This window comes from Myotis davidii, unplaced genomic scaffold, assembly GCF_000327345.1.
Source record: "Myotis davidii unplaced genomic scaffold, ASM32734v1 scaffold59, whole genome shotgun sequence".
Classification (NCBI taxonomy): Eukaryota; Metazoa; Chordata; class Mammalia; order Chiroptera; family Vespertilionidae; genus Myotis; species Myotis davidii.
The window spans coordinates 9,059,079-9,070,783 of record NW_006293001.1 but is presented as its reverse complement, the minus strand read 5'-3'; the positions used below and the strand labels follow the sequence as shown (position 1 = coordinate 9,070,783).

Genomic DNA, 11,705 nt, shown 5'->3' with positions numbered 1-11,705 from the left:
TGAGGGGCATAGGAAGGGAGTGGACTGACTATTCTCTAGGGGGAAAGGGGTGTGGAGGGTGCGGGGAGAGACTGAACAAAAATCGTACACCTATGGATGAGGACAGTGGGGAAGGGGGTAAGGACAGACAGTGGGGTGGGAACTGGGTGGAGGGGAGCTATGGGGGAAAAAGGAGGAACAACTGTAATAATCTGAACAATAAAGATTTAATTTTTAAAAAAAGATGTTTACAAAAATAATATATACTAATACAGAAACTCATTATCTGAGTTAAAAACCCTTCCGTACACCTATGGATGAGGACAGTGGGGAAGGGGGTAAGGACAGACAGTGGGGTGGGAACTGGGTGGAGGGGAGCTATGGGGGAAAAAGGAGGAACAACTGTAATAATCTGAACAATAAAGATTTAATTTTTAAAAAAAGATGTTTACAAAAATAATATATACTAATACAGAAACTCATTATCTGAGTTAAAAACCCTTCTCAATAGTACTCAAAATAAACTTAATAGAAAGTACCATTTTCCTTTTTGTCAATGAGAAGGGTTAACTAATGTTAAAGTTCAGGTTTATAAAAACCTAAACGTCTTTTCTTTCAGAGTACCTAAGTACAAGAGAGTAATATGAGTGGATAATGAGAAATATTAACAAAATTATGATAACACATTACAATAACAATTTCAGAGATAAAGAACACCTACCTACCTTATAGGTTTGTTTCTATTTTTTTTAATGAATTATATATAAGTATCCCTGTTTTCTAAAATTTCACTTTACACCACTTCAATTTAATGGATGACATATATTAGTAACTGATTTTGCTAACCAAAAGAAATCCAAATAGGATTTTTGCTCTTCCAAAAAAAAGGCAAAAACAGTGTTTAATGTTTGTTTTGCAGTGAGTTGTGGTAGAGCTATTCAGAAAAATAGAAGACACTTAAAGGTGTTGATAAAAATATACTTCTTATTGTTTCATTCATATGTAAGCAGTCGGAATAACCAAGTGATATTTTCTGAATACATGAGTAGATACATTAGTCCTTTTGCTGAAAAATACCTTAAAGAAACCAACAGGTGTTTTCCGGTAATAAGCGTGCTGCTCACCCACCTGCCATTACCAAGTATGGTGGTAACATTTATGTTGTGTTCTTACTACTGAACACAATACAGTTGCGGCCACCATGTGACCAAAGCCTAAAAGGCACAATTAGGGCTTATCATATGAAAAATGCAATGTGTTTTATTGTAAGTGCCATTGACAGAAAGGGCAACTCTGAAGCGTCTTTATAAGAGATCTAGAAAGAGTACAATGTAAAATTGGCAATCACCAACCTTAGAGATGCTCTCAATGGGCTAACAGTCTGAATGAAAAATGGCATTTGGAGGAAACTGTCACAAAGCAATGAACAATTTTTTCAATATTTTATTTATTTTAGAGGAATAGAGAGGGGGAGAGAGAAACATCAATCAGCTTCCTCCTGCATTTCCCCTACCAGGGATCAAGACTGTAACCCTGGCCAGGAATCAAAACAGCAACCTCCTGGTGCATGGAGCGATGCTCAACCCTAAGAAACCTAAAACACCAATCAGAAAGAATGTATGCACCCTATGTTCATAGCAGCGCAATTTACAATAGCAAAGATCTGGCAACTGCCCAAGTGTCCATCAGTAGATGAACAGATAAAAAAGCTGTGGCACATTTACAAATCAATAAACATATATTAAAAAAAAAAAAGCTGAGAAGCCTGACACTAAGGAGAAGAAAGCCGAGAAGGCTGATGGGACCTGGAGAGTATTATGCTAAGTGAAAAAAGACAGTCAGAGAAATACAAGGATCTCACTCATATGTGTAATCTGATGAACAAAACAGATCCAGAGATATAGAAACATGGAACAGATTGTAGAATCTCAGAAGGAAGGCAGGGGTGGGTAGGTGGGAAGAGATCAACCAAATAACTTGTATGCATATATGCATAACCCAGGGACACAGATAATAGGGCGATGGAAGTCTGAGGTAGAGGACAGGGGTGGGTTATAAAGGTGTCAATTGGAGAAAAAAGGGGACATATGTAATACTTTGAACAATAAAGGTTGTTGTTGTTTTTTTAATGAAAGCTGGGTTTGTGGAAGTTAACAAAGATGATGTTGGCCCTGGCCTGTGTACTCAGTGGTTAGAGCGTCAGCCCATGCACTGAAGGGTCTCCGGTTTGAATCCTGGAAAAGGGCAAGTACCTGGGTTGCAGGTTCAGTCCCTGGCCCCTGGTAAGGCACATGAAAGAAGAAACCAATCGATGTGTGTCTCTCTCACCAATGTTTCTTTCTCTCTCCCTCCCTCCTCTCTCCTTCTTCTCTCACATCGAAGTTTCTCTCTCTCTCTCTCTCTTCTCCCTCCTTCCTTCCTTTCTTACCTCCTTTCCACTCTCTAAAAATCAACGGGAAAAATATCCTGAGGAAGGAGTAACAAAAACAAAATGATGTTGAAGAGGTTTTGGCATCCCGTGACCAACAACTTACAGATTAAGAACTAATGCAATTAATTGCAAGAGGAAAGAATATGAACCAAAAACAAATGCAATAGCAAATGAAGTCAACCGAAAATGAAGTCATCAAGGAACTGAAGGTGAGGCACTTGCATGAGATTTTACACTATGAATGACCTTGCTGCAATGACTACAGAAAAGTCTGACTTTAATTTTGAAAGGGCATGTAGGTTTAGGACAAGTTTGCAGGATGTTTTGAACCTACAAAGAATTGTATGATAGAAAAATGTGTCATGCTTAAGCAGACAAGCATATTGTAGAATATCAAGCCTTCCACATCAGCCACAACAGACAGCTAACCTTGGACCTCAACTTTCAATATTAAGACAAGCAGACATAATCTGCCTGCCCTGATGGATTCAGACAATGATGAGATGTTAACAGATGACCCTCTGCCTCTCTCTTCTACACCCACCTCCCCCTCCCCCAACTCCATCAACTCTGCCTAATACAGCATCATCACCACCTCTCAACTTCCAGTGTGCTCACTGTCTTCCCAAATCTAGTAAGGCAAACTATACCATTATTTGTACTTTATACAGGCTGTGTACTTATCATATGATTCCTGCTTTTAATATTGTTAGTGTTATTTTAGGTTTTGCATGTTATCTGGTATGATTTGGTAGGTTATTTGGGGAATCTAAGAATACTCAAAAAATCTCCATATAAATTAATGGTAATTGTTTTTCACTTTGTACCATTTCTGCTTACAGAAGATTTCATAGGAATACTCTCTTTTCTGACAGCAGGAAAAACCTGTACTCAGGGGACCTTTCAACCAGAATTTTTTAATATATTTTTATTGATTAGAGAGAGAGAGGAAGAGAAAGGGAGAGAGACAGAAACATCAATAGGCTGCCATACCCAACCAGGGATCAAACCTGCAACCTGGGCATGTGCCCTGACCAGAATCAAACCAGCAACCCTTCAGTGCATAGGATGACGCTCAACCAACTGAGTCACACTTGCCAGAACTCAACCAGAATTATTTAACAGACTTCTCCTTTTCTTCTCTTTCTCATTCTCTCCTATGCATATATACATATACACATGAACAACACACATAAATTCATGCTGATTTCAAAAAGGAACTAAGTCCCTTTATAGGGAAAAAGAAAATGTCCTCACATTTTAAGAACCAGCACATCTTTGTAAACTACCTGACAAAAAGACACTGCTCATAGCTTATTATAACCCTATTCTATTATAAATAATGAGGCATTGCTTAACGAAATGGAAAGTCCTCAGAAACTGTCTCCTGCCCAGGTTTGCTAATAATCTTATTTAGCTGGGAAAGAATTTGCATTTTTAGATCCAAAAAAAAAAAATGGTTCTATTATATGAGTCAGCAATGCTTTTCTTATAGGCCAGATAGTAAATATTTTAGGCTTTGAGAGGCAGTCTCTGTAGCAACTATTCAAGTCTGTCTCTAGAGTGAAAGCAACAATGAACAATATAAATAAATGAGTGTGATTTGTTCCAATAAAACTTTATTTATAAAACAAAGCAGCCAATTCCTGCACATTAATGTTAACTCCATGTTCTACAAGGATCCAAATGATGAACAACCATAGAATCAAAAATGCAAAAGTCTACCTATTCTATTAAATTAAACCATGTTCTATTAATCAATGAGGCCAGTGCTCTTAGACTATGAGGAAAATATTTAAAATACAGAGATCTCAACTGCTGCTTCAAAAATCTAAGGTATATCTCAACTACAAAATGAAGAGTTTGTAGTAAATGATCTTCAGAGTGCATTCTACCATTAAAATTCTATGTGCGCGTTTACAAATAAGCAGCCTGGAAAGATTAAATCACATTGCCTTGTCACCATAAATAACTGCCAGAAAAAGTAACTATGGACAACAAGTTACGGACAATATAAGTACCTCTGAAAAGGTGTTAATCAGTAAGCAAAAGAGTGGTTCACATTTCAAAACAATATTTATTCCACAGACTCCAATTCAGAAGATCTGGATCCCAGCTATGTTAGTTATCACACGTTGAGTAAGACCCTTAACTTCCTCCTCCACAAAATGAGGACAAAAATACTACCTCATGGCTTGTTGTCTGGGGGAAAAGGTAAAAAATGTAATGTAAAATAGAAAACTAGCAAGATGGTGGGTGTTAATAAAACAATACAAAGAATTACAATAAATGTGAATGGTCTAAGTATACCAATTAAAAGAGAGACTGCCTGATTGGATTGAAAAAAAGCAGAAATGCTTTTTTTGAGATATAACTGACATAGACTATTATATTAGTTTCAGATATACAACATAATGATTTGATATCTGTATACAGTGGGAAATGATCACTTTATAAATCTAGTTAAGTAAATGCATTTTAAACATAAATATATAAAGTTATACTTAAGTTAAAAGTAAAAGGATGGAAACAGATATACTATGCAAATTCCAACTTACAAATGTCAGACCAACTTTATAAATAACAAGCTGAAAGTATCTAACTTAAAAATTAAGAAACCTGCCCAGTCAAGTGTTGCTCAGTGGTTGAGCGTCGACCCATGAACCAAGAGGTTCCCGGTTCAATTTCCAGCCAGGGCACATGCCTGGGTTGCTGGCTCCATTCCCTGCAGGGGGTGTGCAGGAGGCAGCCCATCAATGTCTCTCTCATCGATGTTTCTTTCTTTCCTTTTTTTCAATATATATTTTATTGATTTTTTACAGAGAAGAAGGGAGAAGGATAGAGAGTTAGAAACATCCATGAGACAGAAACATCGATCAGCTGCCTCCTGCACACCCCCCGCTGGGGATGTGCCCATAACCAAGGTACATTCCCTGGACCAGAATTGAACCTGGGACCCTTCAGTCCGCAGGCCGACGCTCTATCCACTGAGCAAAACCGATTAGGGCTCGATGTTTCTTTCTATATATCCTTCTACCTTACTTTCTCTATAAAATCAATAAAAAGGTATTTTTTTTAAATTAAGAAACCTGACACTACATGTTTTCAGGAAAATCTTCCCATGAAAGCAAATGAGGGGTAGACTTCTAACAGGTGTGGACCCCTTGTCTAAAAGGAGACAGTACTCTCCCCAAATCGGGTTCACATGCAATCCATGTAAATACATATACACTGTGGGATAGAGCTGGCTCCATCCTGAAAAGATGATTTCATTTACTTTTCTTATGGTTGACAGTATTACAGATGTCTCTCTTCAATGTCTTATAACTTTCTGAGTACAGTGGGGCCTTGACTTATGAGTTTAATTCGTTCTGTGACGGAGCTCGTAACTCAAATTACTCATATGTCAAATCTTAAAGGGAGCGAGTGAGACACGTGATGCTGGGCTGATGTTGTGGCGTTCACTGTGACGTTCACTGCGCCAACTAGCGGTGGGGTATCTGAAGCTGCCCCGTAACCCGAATTTTAGCTCGCAACTCAAAGCAAAAAATCGGCTGAGAGACAGCTCATATCTCGAAAAACTCGTTAGTCAGGACACTCATAAGTCAAGGACCCACTGTATAGGTCTTTTACCTTAATGGTTGAATTTATTCCAAGATACTTTTTATTAATATTTTAGAGAGAAGAAGTGAGGAGGGAGAGAGAGAGAGTGAAAGAGAAACATCAATCCACTGCCTCCCACACGCGCCCCAACTAGGGATCGAACCCACAACCTGGGTATGTGCCCTGACTGCTAATCGAACCTACCACCTTTCAGTGCACCTGACAACACTCCAACCAACTGAGCCACACTGGCCAGAGCTCCAAGGTATTTTTTAATGCAAATATAAATGGGATTGTTTTCTTAGTTTCCCTTTCTGATAGTTCATTGTTAGTGTACAAAAATACAATAAATTCTGGGCATTTATTTTGTTTCCTGCTACTTTAATGAATTTATTCATCAGTTCCAGTAGCTTTTTGGTGGAATATTTAAGGTTCTCTCTATATAGTTTCATGTCATCTGCAAATAAAGACAGTTTTACTTCTTCCTCTCCAATTCGAATGCCTTTATTTCTTTTTATTGTCTGATTACTCTGCCTAGGAATTCAAATACCATGTTGAATAAAAGTGTTGAAAGTGGACATCTGTGTCTTGTTCCTGACCTTAAGGAAAACTATTTTAGTTTTTGCCATTAAGTATGATGTTAGATGTTGGTTTGTTACATATGTTCCTTATTATGTTCAGGTATGTTCCTTCTATTCCTACTTTGCTAAGAGATTTGATCATGTTAATGGATTTGTGAATACTGAACTAATTTTGCATCCCAATAAACCTACTTGATCATGGTGTATAATTTTTTTTATGTGTTGCTGAATTCAGTTTGCTAATATTTTGTTGAGGACTTTTGTATCTATCATCATCAGAGATATTGGCCTACAGTATTTCACTTTTTTCGAAATATCTCTGTCGGGTCTGGAATCAGCATAGTGTTGGCCTTGTAAAGTGCGCTTGGGAGCATTCCTTCCTATTTAATTTTTTGGAACATTTTGAGAAGGGCAAGTGTTAGTTCTTCTTTGAATGTTTGGTAAAATTCACGTGTGAAGCTATCTGGTCCAGGACTTTTATTTGATGGGAGGTTATTGTTTTTTTCCAATTTCATTAGTAGTTATTGGTCAGTCTGCTCATATTTTCTGACTAGAGGCCTGGTGCATGGATTCATGCACTGGTGGGGCCCCACGGCCTGGCCTGCAGGGATCAGAACAAAACTGGCTGTCCAACATACCCTGAGGGATCCCAGATTGCAAGAGGGCGATTCTCGGGTGTCGCACCCTGGAATCAGGCTCCCTCCACTCTGGTTCTGGGTGCATCACACGAAAACCTCAGCTACCAAGTCACCACAACTCAGCAGCTCCTGCGTTGAGCATCTGCCCCCTGGTGATCATTGCATGTCATGGCTACCTGCCGGTCAGACAGTCACTTAGGTGTGTGTGTGTGTGTGTGTGTGTGTGTGTGCGTGTGTGTGTGTGTATTCTTCTTGATTCACTCTTGAAAGATTGTATGTTCCTAGAAATTGATCCATTTCTTCCAGGTTATCTAATTTATGGCATATGATTGTTCATAATTTTTCTTTAATCCTTTGTATTTCTGTGGTGTCAGTTGTCACTTCTCTTTCATTTCTGATTTTATTTATTTTGGTCCTCTTTCTATTTTTCTTTATGAGTCTAGCTAAAAGTTTATCAATTTTGTTTATCTTTTCAAAGTACCAGCTCCTGGTTTCATTAAACTTTTGTATTTTTTTTAGACTGCATTTCATTTTTTTCCACTCTAACCTTTATTTTTCCTTTCTTCTATTCACTTTGGGCTTTGTTTGTTCTTTATATAATTACTTTAGGTATAAGTATAGATTGCTATAAGATTAGTATAAATCCCATCTACAGCCCAGATGCCCTAAACCTATATGAGTACCTTCAAAGAAACTCACTGACATAGTTTCGTTCCCACACTGAAGCATCACAATTAGAAATCAGATTTGCTTTTCACCCAGATCAACCTGATAATTACCACTGTGTTCCAAAATTCAGAGAAGAATCAATATTATTTCTTAATTTCATGTTTTTAAAGGATTTCCTAAATGCTTAAACTAGTCTGTGAAATAAAAATGACTAAATATCAGTAAAGAATTGTTTCAACTCCTTCCTCTATGTTTTGAAATGCCTCTAATATAAAGAAAAAAGTGTTAGTTTTAAAAGAAAAAGGCCCAACAGAATGGAATATTTAAAAAAATACAACAGTATTAAATGAAAGTACGAATAAGAATGTTATTTGTAGAGACAGTAGAGAGAAGTGTTGAGTGGTCAGGCTCCAGAGCCAGCATGCCTAATTTAGTGCTTGTGTAATCCTGGGCAAGTTTTTTAAAACTCTGTGCCCCACTTTCCTTTTCTATACAATGGGGATAATAACAGTAATAATCTCAGAGTTGTTGAAGATTAAATGAGTTAAATCATGTAAAGCAATTAATATTTTTATTGTCGTTGTTATATATTTTATTGATTTCAGAGAAAAAGGGAGAGGGGTAGATAGAAAGAAACATCAGTGCTGAGAGAGAATCATTGATCAGCTGCTGCCTGCACGCCCCACACTGGGGATCGAGCCCACAACCCAGACATGTGCCCTGACCAGAAATCTAACCGTGACCTCCTGCTTCATAGGTCAGTGCTCAACCACTGAGCTATACCAGCCAGGCAAGCAGTTAATATTTGACCACTGTTTTCCAAATAGGTGGATAAAAGTCCAAACTTTTAATAACACTGTTGATAAGGCTGTTAGAAAACAGGGAGTCTCATTCCCTGCTTAGTATTAAGCCTCATGGAGGGCAATTTGGAAACCCCACTTTTGAGAATGTATTCCACTGATATTCTTGCACAGGTCTGAAAAGACAGGTATTCCAGGTTTTATATTGGAAACCAAATATCCATCAAAAGTGATGATTAAACAAAGTATGGCAACTTCATGCCATGGAACACTATGTAGCAGTTTTGGTTTTTTTAAACAGATTGGCATGGAAAGATCTCTTAAATCTTTTCATAAGTGAAAAATGTAAGATGTGTAGAACAATGCATATGGCATGTTATGTTTTGCATTTAAAAGACTGAAAAATCAAAATACATATTCATAGTGTTGGTTTTTGCACTAAGAAACTAACAATGGTGGGACAAAACTGGGCAGATGGAAGACAAGATGGGAGGGACACTTTAAACTGTTTATGTTTGGGCTTTTTTTTGCTTATTTTTAGCTATATGAGTATTTTACCTATTCAAATATTAATTTTAAAAACTACTTTTTTAATGTTAGTACTTGGTGATGGGGAGACATGAAGAGATAAACCAAAAGAACTTATATGCATAGCCCACAGACAATAGGGTGGTAAAGACCTGGGAGTGTAGGTAGGGCTGGAAGGAGAGGGGTATAGGGTGAGGAATGGGAGACATCTGTAATACTATCAACAATAATATATATATGAAAAAACGAATGTCAGTCTTGATGCTCTTGAATATTAGCTGCAATTATTTGTTATTTTTTTTCCAAATATATATTTTTTATTTCAGAGAGGAAGGGAGAGGGAGAGAGAGAGATAGAAACAATGATGAGAGAGAATTGTTTATCAACATGTGACCAATAGAGCCCACAACTCGGGCATGTGCCCTTGACTGGAATCGAACCTGGGACCCTTCAGTCCGCAGGCTGACACTCTATCCAAACCAGCTAGGGCTATTACTGTTGTTATTAGTAACACTAATAGTAGTAGTAGTAGTAGAAGCAATCTCAAAAAACCTTCTTTTTTTAAAATACATTTTTATTGATTTTAGAGAGAAAGGGAAAGGAAGAGAGAGAGAGAGAAACATCAATGATGAGAGACAATCATTGACCAGCTGCATCCTACATGTCCCACACTGGAGGTCGAGCCTGCAACCCAGACATGTACCCTGACCAGGAATCAAACCATAACCTCCTAGTTTATAAGTCGATGCTCAACCACTGAGCCACACTAGACAGATATCTAATTTTTTTAATCCTCACATGAGGCTATGCTTTTCATTGATTTTAGAGAGAGAGTTAGGAAGAGGGGAAAGGAGGAAGAGAGAGAAAGAGAGAAACATCAGTTGCCTCAAGCCTAGCAGGGATAGAACCGCAACCTGGGTATCGCCCTGACCAAGAATCGAACCCGTGAACCTTCAGTGCACAGGATGACGCTCTAACCATTGGACATACTGGCCAGGGCTCAAAATGCCTCCTTTCTAAAGCCTTTTTCTTACTCTCTCTGCACAGTAGCCTCCTCTAACTCCTGAACCATATAAGGAATTTATCATTTTCTATTCTACTGCAAGTGGCTTAAGTCTTATCCATGTTTAATATCCCAGGACCCTTGCTTTCACCTAGTAGATACAAACATTCTGGAGAAACAGTAACCTACAAGTACTCCAAAGAAGAAAATGGTGACCATTTCTAAAGGGATTATACACCATAAGACTTAAAATTTGAAAAACTTGAATAACTAGGTTTGCTAGCATTCTTTCAACTACTACTGCCCAGCTAAAATTTTCTCTGGGTCACAAAGTTTTTCCTTATCCCAGGACTTCCCTAAACATGGGAATCATGTCCCAAGCCAAGACACTACATGGACGAGCTCTTTAACTCGCTGCAATCTCTGAAATGTCTTCTGTCCCAAGTCCCAACACCCTGGTACATCCTTCCTATTGGAAAAGCATTTGTTTTGAGTGTCTCCTTTTAGAAAGATGGCACGTATTAGACAGTGAATAAGGTGCGCTTTTTATAAAGCTGGAGAAGAGCTCACACCTGATTCCTAATTTGCTCCGTGTTTTGTTTGTTCTCCTTGTACAGAGGGTAGTCTATCACTGACGGCTCGGTAGCCCAATTCTAGATGTCATTCCAGCACACCAAATACCCCACTGACAGCTCAACAGCCGCTTTCCGTGCAGGCCCCTCCCACTCGCTCCTCCCTCAACCCCCACAAGCTCCAGAGCTCCTTCGCACACAGACACGCTGACGGTTCCGAAGTCCTTCTCCCTACGCTGTCCTCCCCTGCAGCTGCACGACCACCTCCCCGCCTCTCATCATCCCGCGATCCCATTCGGTCCCCAATACCCCTCCCAGCCAAACCAAATCACACCATCATCGCTTCCCAGGAAGCACGCCGCTTTCTACAGCCTTTCCCAACAAGTGCACCGTTGACAGCTCGATACCACATTCCCCAAGAATTCTTTTCCTCTCCTACCCCACGCACAGGCTCTTTGCTCGCTCTCACTCGGTCGCCCTGGCTTCCCCGAAAATTCACAGCCCGATCCTTAAACCTGCTCTCCGCTCTCCCCTCCATCTCACCCCCTCTCCGCCGCTGACAGCTCAGACACCTCCATCCCCGGGTGCCCGCACCCTCCCTCCCCTGCTCCCTTCCCTTCACGGCTCAGGATCGGCCCCCCAAGCCCCCATTCCCGGTCTCCCAAAACCCTGGCCCGGACCTCCCGCTGCGCTCCCCGCCCCGGGGGAGGGCTCCACTCACCCGCTCTCCCGCATCACGTTGCTGTCCCCGCAATCGCAGGCGCCCCCGGCCTGGCTGCGGAACATGTTGAAGTCGTGTCCCGTGTGGTCGCCCTGGTGGAAGCACTCGGCGCACAGAGACATGCAAGGGGAGATGCCGCACGTCCGGCAGCGGTAGGCCACGAAGTTGGCCGTCCAGACC

At 39.8% G+C, this 11,705-nt stretch overlaps 1 protein-coding gene across 1 annotated transcript in view; it reads right to left on the bottom strand.

Moving 5' to 3' along the window:
* UBR3 (ubiquitin protein ligase E3 component n-recognin 3 (putative)) overlaps positions 1-11,699 on the bottom strand; it is a 178,186-nt gene extending 166,487 nt beyond the window's left edge. Inside the window, exon 1 of the mRNA XM_015565769.1 lies at positions 11,526-11,699. Within this exon, the coding sequence (XP_015421255.1) occupies positions 11,526-11,647 (122 nt within the window). The 5' untranslated portion in view covers positions 11,648-11,699. The remainder of the gene's footprint in view (positions 1-11,525) is intronic.
* Positions 11,700-11,705: the final 6 nt, after the last annotated feature.